We start from the raw sequence: 26581 nt of genomic DNA, 5'->3' as shown, positions 1-26581 counted from the left end.
GGGCTGCTAGCTCGAGCCTCCACCTTTCCACCAGCACCATGGTAAACCCCGATTCATCGTACATCCATCGTGGTATTTGTTGACAGCCAATCCTTGCATCGGAGTTCAGCCTCAGCGATGGCTATCTGGCCTTGCAGCGCTGCTCCGCAACTCCGCCGGAATAAAACAAGATACCGTTAAACTTATGGTTATCATTCCGGCCGTCGATGCCTAAAGAAGGAAGCCTTGCAAGGAGGAGTCGTCATCGGCTCATGGTCAGATACTTCAAAGAAGCACATGCGCCCGCCAAAAGGTCAAGGTCACGCTCAGCTGCAGTCAACATCAATCATATTTGCCATCCGTTCTCGGTCTCGCACGTTCCGGCAGAGGCGCAGCTCATCCGAGCCTTTGGGACTGTCTGTCGCAGAGCCCTGCAGGATGCACGATGCACAGTGCAAACCCTTTCCGTCTCCGGGTCAACCGCCTGGCCGGTACGGAATGTAGGATCTGCTGTTTCGATCGATTTGAATTGAAAGGGTAAGAGCACCGGTTTTCGGCAGTCCAAGAACGCGCGCTAAAGGGGATTCGCCTGAGCGTCTTTCGGCGCGCTACGAGCTGAAGATGCCGACGCGGTGCGTCTTGGTGTAAGGGGATCATCCCGGTTAGCCCTCCTAGCGCCGATCTCCCGCCCCCAACAGCAAAGGGCGACGTGAGAGTCCTTTTTTTGGTCACTTGAGATTGGGTTGCATTTCTTATCTTACGGATCCTTTGATGCTACCCATCAGCCCTAAACCTCGTCCTGCAGATCTTGTGCCTTTGAAGCATTGGATCAGAATGAAGCGTTTCTTGTCGTGAGACTTCGACAGCGTGTTTCCAATCGTTAGTATTCCCATTACGAAATCCGATGTTCAGCTCTGCCACAACCGTATTGGGCGACACAGCTCGGACGAGAGTGTGCAAGCACTCAAGCCGCTGTGTAGCCCGGGCTGAGGTGGATGCCAGAACAGCAGGCTTGCTGCACTTGCGCGGGTTTGAACGCCGAGGAAACATGGCATTTTACGGCATCTCCAAAAGAAGCGCTGACAGGTTTGGAATTATGGTATGGCAGTCTGCTTGATTCATTCTAGTGCCCCCGGAAGTCCGTTTCAACGTTTCAGGGCGCCGTTCATCGTAGTCGCTCTCGGGTTCTCCACATACCTAAGTCGAACGGTATGACAGCCCCATTCAAGTTGCTGCACGAATGAAAGGTGCATGTTGTTGGAGTGGATTCCCTATTTCCGACGGACCCGAATACATGACCCGAATATGTCGGGCTTGAGTTTTCTTTGAGTCAGACGAAGGATCCTTGGTGCAGATACATATTCTCAGCCGGCGGTTGAAGCGATTCCACAATCATGTAAGCGCACGAACAAACTCTAACCACTAGTAGACTCGTATCAAAAGCCTTCCCGCTACACCCGCTCTAGCTTCCAACGGCCGCTTGCCGTTCACCTGAACCCCCTTTGTGAGCCCCCTTTTGCATGTAAGACTGGAAACTTTTGATCCGATGACGATGATTGGCAAATTCTGTTGGCCATAGCAGGCAGCGAATGCAGGATAATTCCTGAGGCAACCGCTGCGCGTGATGTGCAGGCGGTACATGGCAGCTCGAAGCTTTCCGACGAACACTCTACGGCTCGGAAACCTTCACAATCTTACATCCATATTTGGAAATAATGTCATATTTTCGTAACTCATCCAATCGACCCGGCTTCCGTCGAAAGTTACCAAACGTCTGGCCCCAAATCGTCTCTACTCTCAGGCACAAGACACGAGCCTGGCGCTAAGCCACGCTAGAATATCAGGGATTACGCATGTGGCTGGCATCATTATTAGCCCACGCGCCAGGCTAGCTTAGAATCATCTGTCCTGTGCAGTAGTACAGGCGCCGATCAGGTCAAGCTTGTTGTTCTCGTTACGGACATCGTTCAAGTATGGAGGTTCCCGAGCCGGCAGCCTGGGATGTGGGGATGGGGATCGACTCTAGAAGCCGTGAAGCCGGCATTATGCAGTCCGGTCCCTTTGAGTATCCGATTAGGACTCGAGTTATCATGAACTCGAGCCTCCTTCGAACAGGTATATAGCTCAAACGTGCTCACCCGGTTTCCTGGCTTTTGGATCCATCATCAGTCACTCACTCAGGCTCTTGACTTCATTCTTTCTTTGGTCTCTACTTACATTCGTTTCTTCTGATCCAAATTAGTGCGCCGCCAAGATGGTCGCCATCAAAGACCTTATGAAAGGCAGCCTTAAGTGGCTATTCACAGTCCAAGCAGCTTTGCGGCAGGACAAGACAAACGGGTACGCTACCTCACTCTTCATTGAATAACAATAAGTTTCGTCTAATGCTCTAAACAGAAAGTGCGTCCTCGGCACGCCGAATGCCCCCAAGCTTCCGAACTTTTTGAATAACAACCCTTTGCCCAACGGCTTCCCGTGGGGCCCTCTGACAGCCGACGGCACGAACTACTACAAGCAGTGGCCTAACACTGGTGTCGTCCGCAACTATGACTTCACCATCAGCCGAGGTGTCATCGCCCCAGATGGATATGAGCGTCAGGTCCTCCTGGTGAACGGAGCTTACCCCGGCCCCACCATTGAGGCAAACTGGGGAGACTGGATCCAGGTCACGGTTCACAACAACATTGACAACAACCCTGAGGGTACCTCCCTGCATTGGCACGGATTCCGTCAGCAGAACACTCAGTGGGAGGATGGTGTCCCTGCCATCAGCCAGTGCCCCATTGCCCCCGGCAAGAGCTACACCTACAAGTTCCAGGTATGTATCCCCACCACCCACGTGAGACTCTCGCGCCTGTGAGATGCCCTAGTACTGACAGCTCACCTTAGGCTACTCTCTACGGAACCTCTTGGTACCACTCTCACTACTCTTCTCAGTATGCCGGTGGTCTTACCGGCCCAATTGTCATCTACGGCCCTGGAAAGTCTGCTTACGACATTGATGTCGGCCCCGTCTTCCTTTCTGATTGGTACCACAAGCAATACTTCGACATTATTGAGGATATCCTGACCCCTAACGCCTCCGGTTTGGTCTTCTCTGACAACAACCTCATCAACGGCAAGGGCAACTTCAACTGCTCCACTGTTGCTGCTGGAGACAAGACCAAGTGCACCAACAATGCTGGTATCTCCAAGTTCAAGTTCCAGACCGGCAAGACTCACCGTCTCCGTCTTATCAACTCCGGTGCTGAGGGTACTCAGCGTTTCTCCATTGATGGACACACCATGACCGTCATCGCCAACGATTTCGTCCCCGTCGAGGCCTACGACACCAAGGTCGTCACTCTCGGCATCGGCCAGCGCACTGATGTCCTCGTCAAGGCCAACGCCGGCAACTCCAGGAGCTCTTACTGGATCCGCAGCAACCTCACCAGCTGCAGTCTGGCCAACCAGCCTCTTGGTATCGCCGCTCTCTTCTACGATCAGGCCGACCAGAACCAGAACCCCACCAGCACTGCCTGGAACGTTCCCGACCCCGGCAATTGCGCCAACGATGATCTTGCCATCACCAAGCCAGTCATGAAGCTTACTCCCCCTACCCCTAGCTACGTCAAGACCATGGAGATCCAGGTCACTCGCAACGCTTCTGGTATTGTTCAGTGGACTCTCGACGGCGAGGACTTCCGCGGCGACTTCAACAGCCCTACTCTTCTTCAGACCAACAAGAACAACCTGACCTATGCTGCTGACTGGAATGTCAAGAACGTCGCCAACAACGGCAGCGTTCGTGTCATTGTCAGCAACAACAGCCCTGCAGCGTAAGTCTCGCCTGGTACCCCCATAAAATCAATTTGAAACTAACGGCTCTCAGTCACCCCATGCATCTTCACGGCTTCAACATGTATATCCTCGCCGAGGGTGACGGCCTGACCTGGGACGGAACCATCACCAACCCCACCAACCCCCAGCGTCGTGACGTCCAGCAGGTCCGCGCCAACGGCCACATGGTCATGCAGTTCGACGCCCAGGAGAACCCTGGTGCCTGGCCCTTCCATTGCCACATCGCTTGGCACGCCTCTGCTGGTCTGTTCTCTCAGTTCATCGTCCAGCCCGACAAGATCAGACAGTTCCAGATCCCCTCCAAGGTTGACCAGGTTTGCAAGGACTGGAGCGCCTGGACCAGCCGCAACGTCCCCGATGTCATTGACAGCGGTCAGTAAGGGGCTAATTTTTACTTCTTGTTCATATGTACCAATCTGTTTGTAATTGTCTTTTTCATTTCGTTTAGGCATTGCGAGCTTTAGATCTTGCATTTGGCGGGCCATTGTGTTTAAGTAGTGGAGAGCATACATAGCATTTTCAATAAGAGTACATACTCTCCCAAATCCCAAGTCTTTACTGACGTGACGAGATGTCCTTGGCATGCTGTTTCTCTCAAGAGATCCTAGAAGCCGGGTAGTATAGTCTCAGTACGAAAACAGTTAGATTCTGGGAGGTGTAATACCTATCATACATGGTCACACAAAATTGCCTTTCAGCACACTTGTATTTGCGACTACCTTGTTGGGTGCCCAATCAGCCTCAAGTTGTCGCGCCCACGCCCCCAATCACACAATACAAATACATGCATGACGCCTCCTGCCTGCATTGTTAAAAGCCGGACTACTTGAGGAGCCATTTCTGTTCGAGTTCTTTTTTAATTCGGGGCCTTATACCCCGTTCAAGTCCCGCACAAGGCTCGCGACGCTGTGTTGGAACAAGAACATAGCGTAAAACCCGGTGAAAGACAAGTGCAAATTCTGGGGCAAAGGGCTTGTTCACAGTAGGATTGCATGACAAGCTCTCGAATACCACCCGAATTTCGTCCGATCGATTCGAGTTTCGTATAACACTAAACCTATGAGCGCCTGCAAATCGGCCTTGGTCGCTGCCGTAGGCGAAGTCGATGCTGCTCCTCGTACTGGGACCGTCCCCAGCGTCCTTATCGTCGTATTGAAGCTCGATGTTGCAGACTTGAAACGCGCCAAACAACAACGAATGCAACGTAGGAAGCTTTAGGGAAGAAACCCCCGAAACTGTCCAGACTCTTTGAGGTTCGGAATTTGTTCCCACGCCTTTTTGATACTCAGCCATACTCGGAAGACAAAATATCCTGACTCACCTTCGAAACCAGTGAAATCCCGCCCGATAGCTGTCAGAACTATCCTCTCCGGCGCAAAGACTTTACCACCGAAGAATCCATGCGTGAAGGCCGCCAAGATCCGTTCGTCTGTTACTTTACTTGCGTTCTTCGGTAAGGTCAAGTCCACGTATCGTGAGTCGGATGTCGAGACATGGTTTCTCGGGTTGACGATATCTTTAATGGTTGAAGATTGGCAATATGCATCAGAGATGCCGTTGTTGCTATGAATTCGACGCATGTCGACGACACGGATCTGATCGTACACTTCCCACGCGTGCTTGAGGGCGAAAATGGCTGGTACGGCGACCACAACGCCAACCCTGCTCCTGGCGCTCATCACATGCGTTGAGATCATTGTCACCAACGAATTCTTCTTTAGGTGTTGGATGAATAGGCATCTAGGATTGATGTTTACAGCATTCAGCTGGGCCATTATTTTACAATTATGGGAGTCACACAGCATTCGCGAGTTCTTCCGTCACACACCCGACTCTGCCCGTGTCTTTGGTCAGCACTGGCGTCATTTCGTTCTAGCGTCTTGTTTCTTGGCGTTCGACAGTTATTCATCTCTCTGGGCAAATATAACACGATCGATTCAAGGACAGGCACATCGAAATTACCTGCAAATAATCGTAAGAGAAGCCCACGATCAGGAGCATGCATGATGCCAAGTGTGGTTTCTTCCGTATCGGTTCGACGGTCGGGTCGGGTCCCGGGAGGCGGCGGCTAAGTCCTTTTCCGCTCATCGGTGACTTGGCGCGGGCCCCGCCCCCACTAAAGAAACATCCGGGAGGTTGCCCGCCACATGCCGTATCGATTTTCCTCCTCGACGTCAAATGCCGTTGGAGAAGACGTGAACACCAACTTTTCCCATAGCACCGCGTTCAATGTTTTTCCGTGGCCTTGATCACTTGTCTTGTGTAAGCGACGTGTCGCACATCAGGACTGGGTGCTAGGGCGGTCAACGATGCCGCGACGACGACCGAAGCCGACACCATCTCCCGGCGTGGCCTGACTCTTTTGAACGGTCGACTGTCTCTCGTGAGGCCAATGTGCTGGGAAACATCTGAAGAGCCATGTCTAATTCATCGTCGTTCGTGTCCACATCACCCGGGACGTCCGCTTGTCATGGCTTCAGCGACAACACCAGTCTAGGGATGTCGCCCCCTCAGTCCTCGGCGCCGACGCCTTGGCGCGGCTTCAGTCCCCGCGCGAAGGGCTACAATCCGGACGCATCCATTGCTCTGGTAGGAATTCGTGGGACTGGAAGATCGACTTTGGCAGTCATGGCATCCGGCGCGCTCGGATTTCGTCTCCTCGACGCAGACCAGCATTTCTTCCAGGTGACAGGTCTTTCGCGGGCGGCTTACAAGGCGGAACACGGTGCCGTGAAATATCGACGTGAGGAATTGAGATTGATGAGGGCAATGCTATTCGATAACCCAACAAGAGCCGTCATTGCATGCGGGCCTGGAGCCGTGGAGGGTACAGGTCAGACCTGGCTATCTGAGTACGCCCAGGCTCACCCAGTCATCTACGTCCTACGAGACGCCGAGGAAATCAAAAGACATCTGCGGGTTTGGGATACAGAAGCCATCAGCCGCTTGATATACTTGAGCGGGCCAACACATAGGTCGCTTTCCAATTTCGAGTTCTACAATATCTCGGACAGCTACGGCCAGGTAGCTGATCATGTTTCTGGATCCGGCCAGCAGTCTCCGAGGTCTTTAGCCCTCAAGCGGGTAGAGCACGACTTCCTTGAACTGCTGTTCCGCATCACCAACCGCGACCATCACGAATCAGGATTGTACCACGTCAGCCATGGCACGCCATCGTTAGCTCCAGAACACAGACCTTTCACCTACTCCCTGACTTTGCCGATGATGGATGTGGACAACGCTGGACCATTGCTCCGAGATATCAACACGACAGCTGATGTTGCAGAGTTGGTGATATCACTACGAGAGATGCGGGCCAGATCACCCAACTTCGACGAGCCGGTGGCCAATTTGATCAGCCGGCAGTACTACGCCGTCAAGCGATACACGCGCCTTCCTGTCATATTCAACGTTCAGTTCGACGACTCCTGTCCGCGGCAAGACTTGGTCTACTATCTTCGCCTCATCGATCACGGCCTCCGACTCGCACCAGAGTATCTTTGCGTGGACTTGAGCTGCGGCGAGCAAATTCTCAAAAGCATAATTGCAGCCAGAGGAACGGCGAAGATCATCGGACAATATACCGACAACACGGTCTTGGAACACGGTTGGGACAACCCAGCACTTACAGCCCACGCACAGCTTGCGGAACGCTTGGGCTGCGATATCGTACGGATATGCCGAGAAGCCGAGTCGACAACAGACAACTTTGCGGCCAAGTACTTCATTCAGAGCAAATCAGCAGACTTTCAAATTCCGCTCATCGCCTATAATACCGGCCGCCTGGGGAGAATGTCCTGTTACTTGAATCAGGTATTCTCCCCAGTAACCGACCCTCTGCTGAGGTCCATCACCTCATCACCTTTGAACGATACCCTCCTCACCATCCAGGAAGCCCAAAAAGCTCTGTACTCTTCTTTCCTCCTGGACCCCATGTACTTTGGTATCTATGGCATCAACGTGCTGCAGAGTCTATCGCCGGCAATGCATAACGCTGCATTCGAATCATGCGGAATGCCTCACGAATACAAAATCTTTCAGCACCCTACAGTTAACCACCTGAGACACCTGATATCGGACGAGAACTTTGGAGGAGCCAGTATCACTGCCCCGTTCAAGAAGGAGGTATTTGCACTGGTAGATCTGACAAGCCCAGAGGCGCAGGCCATTGGTGCCGTCAACACGTTGATACCTCTCCGGTCAGCAAGCATCAACTCTCTGATCGACCGAAACAGAACAGGCCCCGTTGCGGCTCTTTATGGAGACAATACCGATTGGATTGGCATTCATACATGCATACGCCATAATCTCTCCCCCATCAATGGTGTGAAGAGACGAACGACAGCTCTCGTGGTTGGGGCAGGCGGTATGGCGCGGGCTGCGATGTACGCTTTGCTGCGTCTAGGGGTCCGGAATATCTTCATACACAATAGGACGCTCAAGCATGCCGAGGAGATGCTCAGGCACTTCCAAGGATATTGCTCCAAAAATGGGAGAGGAAGTCAATCGCGGTCGTCATCCCGAAGCTCGGCGAACAGCGCGGAAGGCACACCTGACAGCACCACCGATATTCCAGCCATGACTTTGCTATCGTCCAAGTCAGATCCTTGGCCAGAGAACTTTGACCGACCTACTATTATCGTTTCCTGCATCTCGACGTTTGCGAAAGACGGCCAACCATCTGCAGACACTAGTCTTCCCGCGGACTGGCTAGCTAGTCCGACGGGAGGTGTTGCCATTGAGGTGAGCATATTCTACAAGTTTCATGATTGACCAACTTCTGACATCGTGTGCAGCTGTCGTACATGCCGTTGGAGCCACCATTACTCAAGCAGGTTCGGGAAATGAGCGACCAAGGCTGGATCGCTGTTGACGGACTGAAGGTTCTCCCGGAACAGGGAATCAAACAGTTCGAGCTCTTCACTGCTCGAAAAGCACCCGGGAACATCATGAGAAACGAAATTTTGAAAGCATATAAAGTGAGAGGCGGTAATGGAGCTGAGTGAGCACTGTACATAGCGCGGGAAACTAGACGATCAAGATACCAATATCCATGCACGAATGAGACGATGAATTCCATACAGATGATGTCGTCTATTGGAGGCTGTACTGTCATCGAGCCGTGAATGAAGGTCTGGCGTCATGGAATGAGCAGAATTCTTGGGAGATGCTTGTAATTGAATTCTTGAGTTCCACGATCCGGATCTATCAGGATTCTTTTGGAATGCAATACAAAAGTCTTCACTGATGTCAAATCACACGTCACTTGAGTTGATGTCATGCGGAAATGGCGGAAGATGTCTCTTCCGTTGTAGCAAGTAAGACTTCCCCCGTCAAGGGTCTCGGCGGATGATAGTATGATTTGGCTCGCGGCCATCTCCATCCAAGAATCTAACTCGTCCTCGTTCAGCTTCCCCATATGATTTGAGAGCTTGCTGTAAAGTTTTGAACAAGCGCTAGCGGTATCTTACTTGTCAATCTCCGGCAACAACCTATTGAACTCGCTCGACTGTTTGTCGCCAGTTCCTCTTGCCTATCATGAACGCAGATGTCTCCTCCCGCGAGGGACCAACGAAGAACTATTTCATATTTGGGCACAACATCTCCCATACTCTGTCTCCAACGCTGCACAACACTGGCTTCAGGGAGCTCGGCCTACCTCATCACTACCAGATCCACCAGACAGTGAGCGTGGATGATGCAGTCAAAGAAATCATCCACCGAGATGACTTCGGCGGCGCCTCCGTCACATTCCCCCACAAGCTTCAGATTGGCAGACTACTAGACTCGGTCACCGACTTCGCCGACAAGATCGGGGCCGTGAACACCGTTGTCGTCGACACTGACCCGACATCCGGGAAGCGGCGATTGGTCGGCGATAATACGGACTGGCATGGCATCAAGAGATGTATAGCGAAGAGCGAACTTCAGGATTTGCAGTCGTCCGCTGCTTTGGTGCTAGGCGCTGGAGGAGCTGCTCGTGCTGCCTGCTTTGCCATCCAAGAGCTTGGAATTTCGGAAGTTCTCATCGTCAACCGCACAGCATCGAAGGCATATGATATGGCGATCAATTTCCCAGTAATCAAGGAAGTTCATGTGTTTGAGACTTTGGAGGAGGCTGTCGCGAACAGAAAAAGTCTTGGTGCTTTTGTCAAACCGCTCCGAGTTGTAGTCGCCTGTGTCCCGGCCGATGACCTGGGGTCGGAGAAAATCCCTGCGGCGCTATTTTCAGGGGCTAAGTCAGGGGTTCTGGTGGAGATGGCCTACCGACCTCAGGTCACAGGAATGATGTTTGCGGCCTCCCTGCATGGAGGCTGGAGGGTATTCAGAGGTGTCGATGTCTTGGAGGAGCAAGCATATGCGCAATTCGAGTTGTGGACGGGGAGAAAGGCGCCTGTGGAGGTGATGAGGACGGCAATGCAAGCGAAGATTAAGGAAAATGAGCAAGCTGCTTCCTCCAAGTAAAAGTAAACAGTATGTAGACAATTTGTGCGCAGTCATAGAACCAGACTTTTTCGATTTGGGTAGATAATCAATACAAATGAATGCATATGATTTTAGAGACAGAAGACGATGACAAAAACCATAATTACACGGAAAACATTGGACATGGAGATGATTCCGGATAGCGAAGTCCCGGAAAGACTAGAACAAACGAATTACTCAGTCGTCACCGTATCTTCTACCCTCGAGGCCCCTTTTGGCGGTGATCTCAAGACCGGCACATTGCTCTATCTGTGCACCAAGCAATCCGGAATGAAGTTTCATAATTCTATCCTAAATATCGATGTCCTTTCCATCAACCCAATCCTTTGCCTGCCAGTATAACAGGTCATGTTTCTCGAGATTCCGAGTGCCAACATGCCGACGATGGCCAGGCAAATCCAGCAACACCTCGACACCCATCGTAAGCTCTTGGAAATACGCCAGATACTTGTATCCAGGAGGGTAGTTCGATAGCTTCTCCTCGTCTATCTTGGGGAACTTCGCCGGGTTCGTCGGTATGACCTTGTCCTTCTCATACCAATGCCTCACAAGTCGCGCACCCCAACGGTCGCCCACCTTCTCAAAGAAAAAGCAGAAGCGACAGTCTGCCTCGACATCAAACTCCGTGCCGTCTAAATCGAAACGCTGCGTGATAGTCGCTTTGAGTTTGGTGACGGCACGAGTGCCCTCTGGGTTGATGTCTGTGCTGCAGCCGTGGCACCGGTGCATGATGAATGCCCCCTTATCCATTCCCGCCTTCGACGCCGCGATGAAGTCTGTGAAGGGGACTCGGCCGGACCAAGTCGTGTAGACGTATGCGCCCGGATGAAAAATCGACTCGAAATTTTCCCATTCGCAAGCATCTCTGAAGGGGAACTATAGATTAGAACAGGGATTGACTAGCGTTGGTCATTGAGCTTCATACCTGTAGGATGGCCAGCCCTCCGCAAGCTCTCTCAGTTTTAGCCTCTCCAAAACGAGGTGGTCGGGGCCATTGTTGCGAATAGCATTCTGAGGGCGTGAGCCGGCTGGGAGGCTATGCAGATCGGTCATTTTGAGAATGATGTCAGATTTGCGAGTTGAATAAGTAGTTTTCGACGTACTCAAAGACCAATCCCACTCAGAATATTTTTCGGAGGACGCAGATATCTTCAAATGTTAGCCTAGCATTGCAGCAAGCAATGTTAATGGTGCTTCGCTGCTCGGCAGCATCGGATGAAGCCTTTGCCGCTCAGTGTTCCCGCGCTGCTTCCCCGCGTCCCCGCGTGAGGGGTAGATGGGGAAGCATTGTCTGTCTTTCACGACAGATTAGTATTATTTTGTAGCCATTGAGTAGACCACTTCACTGGGCATATGTTGCGGCAGCTTGGCCGTGGCCGTTGTTGGACCAGTTCGGTCTTGGCTCGGATGCCGGAGCCGAAGATCGGCGCCCTGAAGTGAGAACAGGCAGGGCGGCATACTTGGTGCGCTCCTATCTTTTGAGCTTCTGACTTCTCCCTGCATAAGTGGTAACTTTGTCCAGTGTCTATTCATTTACCTTGCACCGGTCTCAATAGGTGGATGCGGCTCACGCAGGAGAGATCTCGAAGTGTCAAGTCTGACAACACATCAATCAGAAAGTATCGGCGTTCTCAGATCATCATGATAATGTCGACAGAATTGGACATCTAAAAGACCAGGATCATTATGTGCGGATAGGCTTGTGCTGTTCGTGAGCCTGATTTATTCACACATGCTGGATAGATGACTCTGTAACAGCCGCAAAGTAGCGACTGTTCATAGCGCCTGTGGCGTCTGGCCTCGGGTTGTCCCAGTCATTTCATCCCATCTTCGCTGAGAAAGTCGCCGACACTATTGTTCCCAACGCGGAGTATGCGGACATAATTTGGCGTCAAGTGGAGATTGCTGACACTATCGGCCTAATTCTCCGTCAAGCGAAACCCCCTGCTAATAGCACGTAGCACGCCTTCGACGAATCACTGACCCGCGTACAAATGCTTATTCAAATCAGTCAGGTGTAGCCGTGATTACATATCTCAAAATAGGCCAACGTAAGCGACGACTCGTTAGACTGCTCAGCACAGACGGCGGAGGAGGGCGGCAAAGATCTTAGCCGCCCACACACGTTTATTGAGATACACGCAATATCTACACATTCATGCCAAAAAGGTCCATTATGCGCAATTCAGGGTATAGTGTAGCAGGGCCTGCCTCCCATAGCGAAACCGAGGCTCTAATCAGGGCTCGACTTGAGTATGGGACTATCTTTGATCGAGAGCTGGTTCGTCCAATGAAACTTTGCATTTTCAAACCCAGTCTTTCTGGCAGTCTCCTCGATAAATGGCACCCCCTTTAATGCAATTGAGTCCGATTCAGGTCAAGTGGACCTTGACACTAGCAGCCTCCCGGTCTTGCATCTTCCTGCCCATGGCAATATGCCCATCGTCCCCATTATGACGATTTGGTGCTCTTCCGCCTTTCGATGGACTTGATCACAAAATTTGATGTCAGCTTCGTAGCTGCGCACAGCATGTCACAATGAGTCCTCTCCGCCGGCACCGGACTTCCGCAGGTGACGATGATCATGAGCGACCTACCAGCACTCGAAAGACGAAACGAGCCAGGACCGATGATGAAGAGTCCGACGATGTGACAGCCCATGGGAAAACTCGGGTGCGAGTCACACGAGCATGCAACGAGTGTCGAAAACGAAAAGATCGTTGCGATGGTGGCCGTCCAGAATGCCGACCATGTCTAGACGCTGGGCGTTCTTGCAGCTACAACCCACCGAAGAAACGTGGCCTACGAACAGGCTATGTCCGAGCCCTAGAAATCCTCCTGGGCATGATTTTCAGCTCGATAGACGAGTCTGATTCCTGGGTTTCTGCATTGCTCGATGGCCAAGGCTGGAAGCCGCCCTTCCGTCTGGCAGCCATCGGGACCACCTTGGCTGATGATGGAGACGCCTGCGAGGGATTCGTCGACGCCTGGAGAAAGACAGAAGTGCTAAAACATGTCGAACAGTGGCTTTCTGTTGCGGAACCGTTGGAAAACGACAATGAGGGCAACTCTGACAAATCCTTTGACTCCCGAGTCAAGGAAGCCATCCCTCTCATAACAAAGATTCGAGGCGAACAGGACAGTCAAAACAGCACGACTACTGACATGGCAAGTCCTATGAACACGAGCACTACCTCCCCAGCGCGAAACCCTAGCCAGGATACCGGGACAATTCCCAGCACATCTGACTCTATTGCGCAAGACGGCGAGAACAACATCAACTCAATTTTGATGGCAACTCAAGTCTTCTCGCCCTTGGAAGACACGACAATGCGACAGGAGCCTTTGTCTCGGCCCCAGTCTGGACGCTCGGAGCTCCCCGACAACTGGTCCATCTTGTTGGACACATATTTCTCAAACACGCACTCCTGGCTTCCGATCTTCCAAAAGCACGAAATTCTGAGGCTTGCGTACGTGCTGGAGAGTTGCGATAACCATTCGAGTACAGCCGACTCGATGTCGCACGGAGACCGATGCTCACTGTGGGCGGTGCTGGCATACTCTTCACACCTGTCCCAGACCGAGGAGCACAGCACAAGCGCGGTTGCCCTACACGCTAGGACAAGACATCTTCTGGGCGAAAAGTTGGAAAAATACGAGTTGGGACACATCAGAGCTCATTTGATTCTCGCATTATTGCACCTAAGTCGCGGCGACAAAACGGCCACATGGCTTGCCGCTGGGAAAGCAACGTATGTCGCCGCAGCCCTTCTCCTAGCCCCTGATACGACGGCTGCAGCGCAAAGCCAACTTGACGAAGGCTCCAAGAGGACTTTGGCATGCTGCTTTGTATTGGAAACTATGGTTGCCAGTTGGTTAGGTACGCGACCGTATTTCAAGCGTTCGGATCTCGTCCAAGTTGGCACGCTAGCAACAGACTCCATGGAAGAATGGGAACCGTGGCAGATGAGCGATGGACAAGGCCGCACATTCCACTCGCACCACAGTCCGGGGCATATAATCAGCATCTTCAATCATCTTGTTCAATTAGCCGTGTTTCTTAACGACCTTCTAAGACTGCGCAATCAAGATGGCGAGAATGAGCGAATCCGCAAACTGGATCGGGCTCTGAAAAGCTGGACCCAGCAGAACAACCCTCAATGTCAAACATCTTCCGGGGCAGAGGCTTCGCCGCAGATGTTCAATCTGCAGCTCATGTATGCTGGCATCTTCGAGGCCGTGAGAACGGAACACCTACGACTAGCAGGAGACCGTCCTAGCTTTGACATTAATGGCAGCTATGGACGGATGGAAGAGCAATGCAGGCTTTTGGAACAACGAATGAAGTCTATGGGAACTTCTTCCACACCCCCAACCGTTGTCATTCTTCTTTGCTGGTTTGAGAGATCGGTGGATTCCCAAGTCAGGGTTCAGAATCACGCCAGGATGAGAATGCAACTCCAGGCGTTGCGGGTGTCCATCTCCACGACAATCGAAAGCTACCTTCAAACGCCCCTGAAAGATACTCATGAAAGCGCGTCGAATCTCTTTAATGCTGGCAGCATGTCCAATTCCTTCGCCCAGTTGGGTGGACAGTCGACCCAGTCGGCCTTTCATCTGGGGTTTGCAACTCCCGCTAGCTCCGGCCTATCTACCCAGTCTCGAGAATCAAACCCTTCAATCTTCCAAGGGCTGGGCGACCCATACAACCGCAACTCGGCCAGAAACACGCCAATGGGCCAGAGCAATCTCTTAACGACTCAGACTCAAGGGCTCATGTCTCAGCCGCCGTCGGTGGGTCCAGATATGAATATCGATCCTCTGTTAGATGCAGTTTCGGCGGAAATGGACGAGAATGAGCTTTTCCAAAGCCTAGCTAGCTTGGACTCGGCAGATTGGTCAGTACCTCCTGCCAAGATTATCTTCCGTCTTATCCCTGACAAGTCCGTAGGTCCACAAATCCTCCCGAGTTCATGGAGCATCTTGGCATCCCACGGGGCATTGCTTCAGATCTGCAATCATTCTTTGACAAGGACCCCGGGTGAGATCTTTAGGCCGCTTTTGCTATCGACAAAACTCCCCACGGGGTATTTGGCTTAAGCGCCCTCCAATCGACCGGCATTGAAGCCGGCCCCGCGGGATACGTCAGTGAGGGGCCGGTACAAGGCTCTGCCGCCCGGTGACATCAACCAACCTGACCTTACCCGCCCACGCCACACACAAGTCCATCCTGGTCATTGGTAACCCGAAGGGTCCAACATCGACTGAACACACACAGCACACGAATACAATCTCCGAAGATCAACATTCACCTGCTCCAACCAGAAATCCCGCGCAGCATCGCCATGGCCGAATTCCGCCCTGCCCTGCTCTCTGCCTCCCTAGGCCGTGCCTGGCTTCATGACTTCGAAAAGAAGGTAGCTGAAGCCGCCAAGCATGGCTTTGAGGGCATCGAAGTATTCTACGAAGACATCGAGTACCTTGCAAAGAAGCTCCACGATACCGACGAGCCGACCACCGACCACCTCCTCGCCGCAACAACCCACATCCGCAAGGTCCTCGATGGCCTGAAGCTGACCGTCATCGGCCTACAACCTTTCCTATTCTACGAAGGCCTACTAGATCGCCAACAGCACGCCCGCCTAATTGAGAAGATCAAGGTGTGGTTCAAGCTCGCTAAGATCCTCGGCACGAACACCATCCAGATCCCAGCCAACTTCCTTCCCGCGGAGAAGCTGACGGGCGATATGGACGTCATCGTCGGTGACCTCGTCGAGCTCGCGGACTTGGGATTAAAGGAAGACCCACCGATTCGATTCGCATACGAGAGTCTCTGCTGGAGCACTCACATTGATACATGGGAAAAGTCTTCGGAGGTTGCCTGCAAAGTCGACAGGCCGAACTTCGGTCTGTGCCTCGACACGTTCAACATCGCTGGCCGCGTGTGGGGAGACCCAGCGTCTCCAACGGGCCAGACCCCCAATGCGGATGCCGATCTCAAAGAGTCGATGGAGAGATTAGTGCGGGATATCGATTTGGCGAAAGTGTTCTACATTCAGGTTGTCGACGCAGAGCGTATGGAGTCTCCTTTAGTCAAAGGTCACCCATTCCACGTTGATGGTAACCCGGCGCGGATGAACTGGTCTCGGAATGCTAGAGCGTATATCTATGAGACAGGTAGAGGCGCTTACCTACCGGTGGAAAACGTGGCTCGAGTGCTGATAGAGAAACTTGGATATAAGGGATGGGTTTCGATGGAGCTGTTCTCGAGGACCATGTCAGAAGAGGGTGAAGGGGTACCGGCAGATCACGCTCGCAGAGGCATCGAGGCATGGAAGAAGTTTGTTCAGCGATTGGAGTTGAACAAATGAATATGGAAGTAGCAAATAATTGCACCAATTCCCTCCTCTAAGACGACACCAAAGACTAAGACGACACCAAAGACTAAGACGACACCAAAGACTAAGACGAGGAAGACGACAATGAAGATAGCGAGCACATACGAAAACTAGTCACTCTACCATTGGATAGGGAAAATAGGGTATCACTTTCCGAGAGCCATTGGAGCTTTCATGGGTGATGCCGCTGCATTCCGAAGAATCAGTCGCTAGCCAGCTTTCTGTCTTCAATGTTTCTTGTGCTGTAAATTTAGGAGCAAATCAATCCGATGAAGTTCAATGAACGGCCCAATAACGCGATCAATTTAGACTAAAAGTTGATCCCCGGGCTTTTATCGGCAGCCTCCAAGAGAACTTTCCAAGCACCCTCCCCATCCAACTTCTTTACCCTCTCCTCCCCAGCCCAAAGTTCCCATTGCTCCTCAATCTGGTATCCAATTACGTGAGTGCCCTCTACACAGGGCCATCCAAGAGACTCCGCCAACTTGATCGTCCGCGTTCTCCTTGGCTTGAAGCACATGTCCAGCAAAACACCCTTCTCGGGTCTTGAGAGGAAGTCTTCCAGGGAGTCCCTCATCGCAAGCTCAGACATAGACTTGGGCTCAAAATCTGGCACCGTTCCAACAACGTAGTACGGCGTCTCGAGCTTCTTCGACTCTCCCGCCTTGACGTGAATTATCCGCGGCGCTGATGACAGACGCTGCGAGTCGCGTATCAGATCGCTGACCTCTCCATCATCCCTGTTCAAGACGTAGATGACAGAGGCCTTGAAGTACGTGTGCAGCGCGAAAACGGCTGCGCGACTCGCGCCACCGGCGCCAATGATGAGCGCAGGCTTGTTCAGGACTGGTCCCGGCTGGGCTCCCTTTTCAAGCAAACATCCTTTGACTCCGAGCCAGTCTGTATTCGTACCACGCAACTTCTGTGCATCCGTAGGGTCGCGGTACACATTGTTGCAGGCACCAATGGTCTCGGCTAGGGTGTCGAGCCCATCAAGCCGGGGCATGATAATGTTTTTGTAGGGCATCGTGACAACCAGACCTGCCGTAGACTCTTTCCGAGCCAGCTCGAGAAGATACTCAATTGTCGCACACTCGGTCGCGAAAAAGGTCCATGGCAGGTCTAGTGACTTGGCTATCGCATTGTGCATTGGTGGTGCGATGGAATGGCCGACGCCAATTCCAACGAGGTGGAGGGTCTTTTCTTCGGAGGTCGACGCATTGAATGCCATGATGTAGTCGATTATGATCAGAGGAAGTATTCTCGAAACAATCCTTTGACTCCAGACATCAGAATGTTCCGTGTAGAGGCCTTCTGGGCCGCATCTGAAGTAACCTCACACTGCCGGAGCTGTAAACTCTACGGCGGCTTGGGCCGGAGAAGATCTTTGCCGCCACCAGCCTAGGCATCCTGGCCCAGTAGTCACCACGTCAAGCCCCTCATCATTCTGCCGCTTTCTCACGTTGATCAAACTTGACGTCTTTCGAAAATACACTCAGTATCATTCAGGCTCGAATTCATGTTTTCTTCCGAAACAGGCGGGTCGAGGCGGCCTGGCGAAATCTTTTACCGCTCAAATAATAGAGTAGCGCACTACCGGCATTGTAGTTCCAGGCCCAATTAATTCTTCCGCGATTCCTTGAAGCACTCAATTGGCTCCATAGAGTTACCTACTTCCATCCTCCCTGCCGGGGATAGCATCCCGAGCCGGAGTAACGACAGCCCCACACCGGGCCCGTAGCGGTGGTCCGGGACCCATTTCTCCGGCGCTGGGCCGCGGTAGGGAAACTTGCAACTGCCTTAGGAAGGTTTCTCAATAGACAAATGATTAACATTACATTGTACCTAGAAATTATCTAGTCTATTTCATATCTCTCTTCTAATCAAAATGATAAAGTCACAACCCTTTACCCTAGCCGTCCAGTCCATCTCAGGATGTGCCTACTTCCGCTTAACGCCCTGTCCCTTCGGCATCCTCACAAGCCAGTAAAGACCGCAGGCTACCACAATGTTGAAACCAATATAGACCCAAAGCAGCCCAAAGTTCCTCCACCGGTCGTCATACTTGATGTTGAAATGCGCAAGGTAATCATCCGTGGTCGCCATGCGACAATACCCGCAAGCGTCCGTCGCCGCTGCATCGACAAGGTATCCTCCGGCACTCTGCACGTACTGCCCAAGGAAATCACCACAAGTCATATTCGAGGGAACAGGCACCTGCACAATCTCCTTCGTCGTGCACACGACCTTTGAGCCGTGCAGACAGGTTGACAAGGCTCCGGACGCAAGGTAGGTCATGGGACTGACGTAGTACATAAAATCGCTCCAGATGGCTGGTAAGTCTGCGCGGATGACGCTGATGCCGCAGAAGGACATGCATAGAATGGCGAAGAAACTTGCGGGTATGCTAGCGAGGTCGGCGGTCTCGATGGCTACGATGGCGAGCTGCGAGAAGGTGCTCGTCCAGAGGAAGAACATCCAGATGAAGAGGAAGACAGTGAAACCGCGAATGCTCACATCTTCAGGGGTGGTGTTCCGGAAGAACCGCGCCGGGTAGTACCAGCAGAAGAAGAATACGACGGCTGCTATGGTGTTCCAGACCATCTCGATGACGACGTTCGAGAGAAGGTATGCTGGATTTATATTAGTATCATGATTCGAAGCATGGGAGGGTCGGACTCACTGGTCCATCGATAGACTCGAGACGGTCTCTCACGGACTTCGTAAAGTGCTCGTTGGGGGATAAACATGGGCATCACCTGCTTGCTGAACTCATTGACGGTTGTCAAGCACATGAAGAAGGCGTAAAGCTGGTTCTGCAAGCCTTGGAGACTGTTGTCTGACTTGAAGGTGAAGCCGATGTACAGAGCCAGCAGGATGGTGAGAGTGAGCTTTGACCAGATGTACACAGGCGACCGCCAGAAGTGCTTGGCTGTACGGGAGAAGACTTGGACGAACTGCGTCCAGAACGAGGTGACAAACTCGTGCTCTGAGGACGGGTCACCCTGGCTGGTTTGACCTTCTGCCAATTGGCGCAGAAGACGAAGTTCATCCTTGACATCCTGGTACTCGGCAGAAGAACGCCAGACTTCAAACCAGTTTGGTCCGTCCTCGGAAAGAGTCGTAACCTTGAGCATCCATTCCGCGGGGTTGGCATCAGGAGGACACGGCGGCGCGCCGTTGCGTTCGAGGTATTCAATCATAGTCCTGGCATTAGTGCCAATTTCTGCGTCACTGTCAGCTTATTCTCCTCTATCAAACCGGGTGACTAACCTCCAAAGTAAACCGTTTTGCCGCCACGCTGAAGCAATAGTAACCTGTCGAAGCGGGAGAACAGCATCGCCGACGGTTGGTGTATCGTGCAGAGCACCGCTTGTCCGCTCTTGGCAAGCTTCTCAATCAAATCGCAGATGGCCCAAGATGTTTGTGAATCAAGGCCTGATGTTGGCTCGTCCAGAAATACGAGTAGCTGTGGGCGTGCAGCAAGCTCAACCCCGATGGTCAAACGTTTACGTTGCTCAACGTTGAGACCTTGTCCAGGGACGCCGATCACTGCGTCGACGAAGTCGCCCATGTCAAGCAGGTCAATCACTTCGTCGATATAGGCTAGCTTTTCAGACGTCGGGATCTCCGCGCTCTGCCTGAGTAACGCACTGAACTCCAGCGCCTCGCGAACCGTCATGGTGTCCATATGCACATCCTGTTGCTGCACGTAACCGACACGATGGGGGAAAGATTTGTCGGTAGGCTGACCGTTGACCATGGTATCGCCGGACAGAACGCCCATCGTCACACGGGTTGCCAAGGCATCTAGCAAGGTCGTCTTCCCTGCACCGGATGCCCCCTATGCCAACGTTAGCATGTCGTCCAGCATTGGAAGGCAATTGCGCAGGACTCACCATGAGAGCTGTGATGACGCCTGGTTGCACAAAACCGTCAACGTGGTCTAGGATGCGGCGGTCCTGGCCCTTGATCTTGACATCGTAGCAGATATCCTCCCAGTGGAAAATGGGCTTTCCGCAAGCACTTGGTCGTGGTCGGTGCTCGGTTCCTTGCTTTTCTGGACGAGAAAGATGCTCCATCTCGATGACTGTGGTCTCCTTGCGTTGGCTCTCCTCGTCCATGTAAGCCTTGTCGTCAACGCCAGCAGGGGCCTTGCCGCGTCGAAAGACGAGAACCTCTCCTTCGCTCTTGGGTGGCTTGGCGTACTCGGCAGTGATGATGTAGGTGATAAAGAAGAACACGATATAGCCGCACAAGATACCGACGTTCCTGGCGAAGATGTTAGTTGATGATTATTAGGGGTGGACAATGTACGCACCTCCACTTGTGACTGTTGAAGTAGCCGAAAGACTCTTCAATGTATCGGTCGCCATCGATCGCATCTGAGCCAGGAACAGCTCCGACTACAGAGCAGGTTCGTCCGCTGAGGGGCAACGCATCGTAGCCGGGTCCAGATGGCACGAGATTATCGCACTTGAAGGTGCGCCCGTGGAACTCATTCGCCATCAAGGCCTCGAAGGCATACGAGAGGGGGTTGATGTATCCCATCCATCGACTCCAACCTTGCATATAGGGTGTTGGCACGGTGAACCCAGCGTACATCATGACTCCAAGGGTAACAAGTGTGACAGGCACCATGGCCTGGTGTGACGTTCTCGCGAGTGATGCCATTGTTCTGTAGATACCAGACATGGCCAATAAGACCGCAAAAGAGACCAAACAGAAGAAGAAGAAGGGCCCAGGCTCGCGATTCAAGTTAGCCATGAAGTAAAGAATGGAGTTAAAGGTGAAGACGTTGGTGATTTTGTAGGGAAGCTCAATAATGTAGCTGGAGATGGCCTCAGCAGATTGGTGATAAAGGGCGTAGCGATTATGCTTCTCAACGACAGGCCTTTGCGCATAAAGAGTGAGGACCTAGAGGTTTGTCAGCTGCCTAGGAAGGTTGAGAGATGAACGAATCAAATAGGCTTACTTCCATCTCACTTGCGAAAGCGTTGAATAACAGCGCGAAGAAAATGATGCCTCCTCGATAGTAGAACGTGCTCGAGTCAGTCTTGAGGTTGAGGAACATGCTTCCCAGCACGAATCCCACGATAATGTTGTACACAAGCGACGAAATCGTAAACCCGGGATCGGCAACCAAACGCTTCCATCCCCGCCAAAGGCAGAGCCTCACTTGGCGAGGGTATGTGATCATATACGGAGACTTCATTCGTTGCATGGGACTTCTTTCGGCTTTGATGCTCCGCTGAAACTCTTCAAGTCGGTCCTTGGCCGGGTGGGTCTTCTCGTAGGCTTCAATGGCGGCCATAAGAGCTGCTCGGTCCGGCGATGCTTTCCACCTGGCTGCGAATTCGTCCGGAGTTCGAGGCGTCATGTTCTCGTATCCGGGTCTGATACGTCGTTCACTTGGAGACGTCATGGAGGTGAGGAAGTCGGGAGTCGTTTGCCTTTCGGGACCTAGACCCGCTCAGTCAGATAATGGATTTGGGAATTTGAACGGGTCCTGTGGACTTACACAGAAATCCCATGTCTTCGAAATACATTTTCGCTTGCTCGATTCTGCCAAAGTAAATCTGGCGACCTTCGTACAGAACTGTCACTTTGTCGAACAACTGCATTTTGTCAGCCGCTGACTCGAGTTCCGCTTTCCAGCGCTCAGGACTTACATCATAAGCAGACTGCGGCGCCTGATAAATGGCCACCACGGCTGCCACATTCAACAAATCTGCTTGCGTCCGGAGATTCTGACAAAATGCAATAGCATTGCCACTATCCAGGCCGCGAGTGCTGTTATCCCAGCACTGGAACTTAGTACCCGTCAGAGCAGCCTCGACGATGCTGACTCGCTTCCGCTCGCCTCCCGAAACCCCGCGCACGAAATCATCGCCGACCTTCGTGTTGATCGTGTGCGAAATACCAAAAGCAGCCATAAGTACATCCCGCATGATGCGAGCATACTGCTTGCTCGTGAGACCGGCTGGGACATTCGTCGGAACTCTCGCTCTCGAGGCAAATTCCAGAGTGTCGCCTACTGTGAGGGGGGCCAGGTGCACGTCGACTTCGGCATTGTAAAGTACGTCGCCGCGGAACCAGTCGTGCATGTACCTGGGATTGATGCCTACGCGACATTAGTTGATGCCTCGGCTCGATGAGTTCTGACCTACCTCGGAAGTTCATGTATGAATCTGTTGAAACATTGAGGCCTTCGGTCTGGCCAGCAAGTGTCTTGAGAAGTGTCGAGCAGCCCGATCCAGGCGGGCCGAGGGCAAGAAGCATCTCACCAGGCTCGACGAGGCCCTCGAAATCTTGCAAAATGTCGATCCTCCCCTTCGTTCTACCAGTCGCAAGCCCAATGAGATTCGTTGCTATACTTAGAGCGATGTTGCCCGTACTCTTTTGGTATTGAGTACCGGTGCTGTATCCGAAGACGTTGAGGTTCCGAAAGGCAACACCCGTCAATCTGCTTGGTGTTGACGCAGGATCTGACTCGTACAGGCTTATGAAGGCTCTCGTCCAGGCTGCTGAGTCGAAATTAGGAGATGACGGATCCAGATGGCTGTTTTTTGGCGGGTTGAGAACGTCATCTTGGGCGTGGAGGCTCTGTGGTCTGGAGGTAGCTGTGACTTGGCGTGCAAGATTCTCAACCTGTCTGTGCATGTCGTCGGTGATTGTTGTTTCTGAGAAGTCAGACGCCCTGGCGTTTGCGGCCTGAAAGTAATCGACCTCCTCTGATGTATGCATGGTTGCCCCCTCTGATGAAGAGTTGACGTGGGGGTTCGTTCGAGGTTAGGAGTGTATGTGCTGCAGTTGCGGGAGTAAGGTTTACAAAATGAAAGCAAATGTAACTTGGTCAGTTGAGTTGGTCTAAAAGTCCGTTGGATAGACTTGATTCTGCCATCTGATTTCCTGAAACCATAAACACTTATACCAACCGTTCTGAACATGGGAGCGATCCTGCCATCTCGGCCGTCCGCGGTGACCGGCATTGAGAGCATCGCTCACGGGGCAAGACCCTGACAATGGCAGAAGCTCAACGAGAGTGCAAAGCCACACATGCATCAAATTCCCAGAGGAATTCAACCCTGGGGCCTTCAACTTTTCCAGCCCCTTTGGCCGCGTGGTGTCGTAAAAGAGACCGAACCGGCCCCACGCGGTTCGGACAGCCGCGGATGGCCGAAGGACAAGCGGTTCATCCAACCATGTGGGTCCACGCAGAATCAACGCCACGAAAGGGGGACCAACAACGCGAGAAGTCCTAGACTCGCGTCTCTGCGTATCGTGTACAAGCATTCAGCTAGTCTTGTCTATGTTTCCTTGCGCGGGGAAATTCTTCGGGAATCCATCACTCCGAAGTTGCGTTTGTGTTTCCGTCACTTGGCATTCCGTCTCCGTTGGCGCTATTGATGCTCCCACACAACGGGTGCTTGGAATAACTCAAGAGCGGTCTCCTCCGTAAGGATTCCAAGTGGGGTCCGCCCGGGGTCATCAAGAAGCCAGTCTTCCGAATTTGGATACTTAGCCGCCACGGTTGTGTCTCCCCCAAGTGGCCTCTTGTTTCCTTCTTTCTCGCAGCAGCTTTGCAGACCTATCCCCGTTCAAAATGCCAACCGTCATTCGGCCGCATCCCGAAATTGTCGGCAAATGTACATACACGCCATCTCCTAATCGAGACTTCTTCAAGCATATTTCGGCCGGGGATCAATCTCGGGAATCGGTCCAAACGTCCGTGTCCGATGCAGATGACGGCACTATTGTAGCCTGCGAAAACGGTTTCGTTTACTCAGTGCTCCGTGCCTGGCAGCAGCACTTACAACTCGAGCTGCGGCCCGATGATGTCTGGCTAGCCGTGCTTTCCAATTCAGCTTCTCCATCAATGGACCTGGCCGCGCTGAAGCTCTGCGCCACCACTTCGTCACCCATGACGGCCAACGCGCCCTCGTTGTCGACGTCGGACCGGGTCAGGCTGTCAACAGTTTTGAGATTGCAGCCATAACGGAGTATTTCGTTTTCCTGCTCCGCAAGGACTTGGTCGACCCCAATCTAGCCGACTGGTTGTTACCGACCTTCAGCACGACCTTGCCGCGTGACCGCTCGACTGCTGCTGCCGTGTTTCTCGGGATCATAAAGCAATACTTCAACTACAACGTGAGCATCACCTGTGGTTTTCCCTCTATCACACTACTCGGCAAAGCTAGCGACTGGGTCGAACTGGCAAGGCGTGTCGCCCGGCTGGCAGACTTCAATACCGAGTCACTGGATCGCGATGGATCTTCTATATTTGGGTGATCGCGCTGTCTCGTCATCGTGGTTGAGTGGTTGATCGCCAGCTTTGATCGGCCCGGCGATGATACCCACGCCTGCCACTCGGGAGGCGCAGGCATGTCAGGTGGAGTCGTCCATTTGTCTGGATGGTTTACTGTATCTTGCTGGTGGCGAGCCGACGGGGCCAAGCAGAAGGCGTACAGTGACGAGGAGCTGGCAAGAGAGTGCTCATGGCATGAGAGAGACTGGGAGAGGCTGTACTTGTCCGGGGTTGGGTTTCCGGTTATCGATCAGGGGGAAATACCCGCCGGCCTCACGAGGGTTCCGATCACATTCGAACTTGGAGAAAAGACACTTGGGGAAGAAAGAGAGGAAGACGAGAAGATGGAGATGACACTTTTGGCAGGTTCCAGTGGCATGAAATTGTTGGACAGCGAAGGTACAAGGGTCGCGCCGTTTTCAAGTTGTTGGCTCTTGACGAGCGGGCCAAGCAGAGACAACATTAGTACCAGACCAGCAGTCGCGTCAACCGTCAAGGGAACCTTCGGCCGACCACGAACTGGCTTGGTACCTAAACCATCTGGAAAGAAATCGATGAACGCCCCACCCCGGTGAACTCGACATTTTGCGGCTCTCGAGCTGCACCAAAAGAACGTGGCATCAAGTAATGAAGAGGACAATGCGTAAGGAGATGAATAGTTTAAGCCTTGTAAATCTGCTGCAACCACCTCAGGCAATCGTCCACCTAGGCTATTATTGTTCTTACAACCGTCGTCTTCTCTGCCGTCGTCGTCGCTTTTATATATCGCCATCATCAACTATCCGCCTCAATAGCAAACCTCACTGGATTATCAATAAGATTGAGTTTGTCTCTATCTATATTCTACCTATCATAGCAGCTTCACTAAGTCGTCAGCACCAGTGTCCAAACTTAACTCATAACCTTGCCCCTTCCCGGTACCCTATCCAAACCAAAGGATTCCAAAAGCGCTCATTATAGTCATCCTCCATAGATATTCATCAAGCATTGAAATCATGTCCAGTCATCCATCCAGCATTACGCATTCCCAGCCCACTTCTCGGCAACCCTGGAAGTGATGAAGATGCCCGCCGCAATGAGCGTGAAACCCGGTGCAAACAGCAGCAAGATTGCCACGACGACAACATTTGCGAGGAACTCTGTAGAGCCCAGAGGTGGGGCACGCCCGATGAAGCCGGGCCCGATGGTTCGCACATTCACAACCGGCTCCCCTGGCACCTGCTTCCCGGCAGGGTAGTGTCCGCCCATGCTTTGCCCTGTCGGACTCTGGATGCCGCTGAGGGCATGCAGCACGTCCGTAACGACCGGCCTGTGTTCGTCTTCCATGACGATCCCGTCGAGCCAGGCCCGTATGTTTCCGTGCGGGTCGTCTCCGTAGCTGCGGGTCGGATTCGGGTGGTGATGTTGATTTTCCATGGTTTGATCGACCAATGTGATTGTCGAGCGATCATCCTCGCGGGGGAAGCGGCTGTCTTCTGTGGTTCTCTTAGTATCTTGATATTAAATATTTGGTCTGAGGACGGGTTCTCACCAATGTGCTTCACGAAATTCATTTTTTATGACCAGCTTG

General features: G+C 52.5%; 9 protein-coding genes across 9 annotated transcripts; 4 read left to right on the top strand and 5 right to left on the bottom strand.

Annotated features, from left to right (window-relative positions):
- Positions 1–2233: 2233 nt before the first annotated feature.
- Positions 2234–4199, top strand: ptaK-0 (oxidoreductase ptaK; the record flags this gene model as incomplete). The annotated part of the gene is made up of 4 exons (XM_037326973.1): positions 2234–2319; positions 2377–2797; positions 2869–3797; positions 3851–4199. 4 exons carry the CDS (start codon positions 2234–2236, stop codon positions 4197–4199), a joined length of 1785 nt encoding a protein of 594 aa, XP_037173862.1.
- Positions 4200–4641: 442 nt separating this feature from the next.
- CGCA056_v011726 (uncharacterized protein) lies at positions 4642–5516 on the bottom strand (the record flags this gene model as incomplete). The annotated part of the gene is made up of 2 exons (XM_037326972.1): positions 4642–5093; positions 5141–5516. The coding sequence occupies 2 exons, from the start codon at positions 5514–5516 to the stop codon at positions 4642–4644; spliced, it is 828 nt and encodes a 275-aa protein (XP_037173861.1).
- A 931-nt stretch (positions 5517–6447) lies between these two features.
- Positions 6448–8825, top strand: qutR (Quinate repressor protein; the record flags this gene model as incomplete). Its single annotated transcript, XM_037326971.1, has 2 exons — positions 6448–8562; positions 8616–8825. 2 exons carry the CDS (start codon positions 6448–6450, stop codon positions 8823–8825), a joined length of 2325 nt encoding a protein of 774 aa, XP_037173793.1.
- Positions 8826–9357: 532 nt separating this feature from the next.
- Positions 9358–10284, top strand: CGCA056_v011724 (Pentafunctional AROM polypeptide; the record flags this gene model as incomplete). The annotated part of the gene is made up of 1 exon (XM_037326970.1): positions 9358–10284. One exon carries the CDS (start codon positions 9358–9360, stop codon positions 10282–10284), a length of 927 nt encoding a protein of 308 aa, XP_037173860.1.
- Positions 10285–10596: 312 nt separating this feature from the next.
- On the bottom strand, positions 10597–11358 carry CGCA056_v011723 (PEP2-like protein; the record flags this gene model as incomplete). The annotated part of the gene is made up of 2 exons (XM_037326969.1): positions 10597–11170; positions 11231–11358. 2 exons carry the CDS (start codon positions 11356–11358, stop codon positions 10597–10599), a joined length of 702 nt encoding a protein of 233 aa, XP_037173859.1.
- Positions 11359–12843: 1485 nt separating this feature from the next.
- qa-4-1 (3-dehydroshikimate dehydratase) lies at positions 12844–16676 on the top strand (the record flags this gene model as incomplete). The annotated part of the gene is made up of 3 exons (XM_037326968.1): positions 12844–15203; positions 15257–15346; positions 15584–16676. The coding sequence occupies 3 exons, from the start codon at positions 12844–12846 to the stop codon at positions 16674–16676; spliced, it is 3543 nt and encodes a 1180-aa protein (XP_037173858.1).
- Positions 16677–17013: 337 nt separating this feature from the next.
- Positions 17014–17934, bottom strand: qa-3-1 (Quinate dehydrogenase; the record flags this gene model as incomplete). The annotated part of the gene is made up of 1 exon (XM_037326967.1): positions 17014–17934. The coding sequence occupies one exon, from the start codon at positions 17932–17934 to the stop codon at positions 17014–17016; it is 921 nt and encodes a 306-aa protein (XP_037173856.1).
- Positions 17935–18644: 710 nt separating this feature from the next.
- ZRA1-1 (ZEB2-regulated ABC transporter 1) lies at positions 18645–23450 on the bottom strand (the record flags this gene model as incomplete). Its single annotated transcript, XM_037326966.1, has 9 exons — positions 18645–19336; positions 19387–19929; positions 19977–20547; positions 20603–20975; positions 21025–21620; positions 21679–22166; positions 22225–22321; positions 22376–22827; positions 22874–23450. 9 exons carry the CDS (start codon positions 23448–23450, stop codon positions 18645–18647), a joined length of 4389 nt encoding a protein of 1462 aa, XP_037173788.1.
- Positions 23451–26028: 2578 nt separating this feature from the next.
- On the bottom strand, positions 26029–26427 carry CGCA056_v011719 (uncharacterized protein; the record flags this gene model as incomplete). The annotated part of the gene is made up of 1 exon (XM_037326965.1): positions 26029–26427. One exon carries the CDS (start codon positions 26425–26427, stop codon positions 26029–26031), a length of 399 nt encoding a protein of 132 aa, XP_037174421.1.
- Positions 26428–26581: the final 154 nt, after the last annotated feature.

Source organism: Colletotrichum aenigma (assembly GCF_013390185.1).
Source record: "Colletotrichum aenigma strain Cg56 chromosome Unknown KSG_Cg56_contig08, whole genome shotgun sequence".
Classification (NCBI taxonomy): domain Eukaryota; kingdom Fungi; phylum Ascomycota; class Sordariomycetes; order Glomerellales; family Glomerellaceae; genus Colletotrichum; species Colletotrichum aenigma.
The sequence above is the reverse complement of the archived record's forward strand: the minus strand, read 5'-3'. Positions and strand labels throughout refer to the sequence as shown.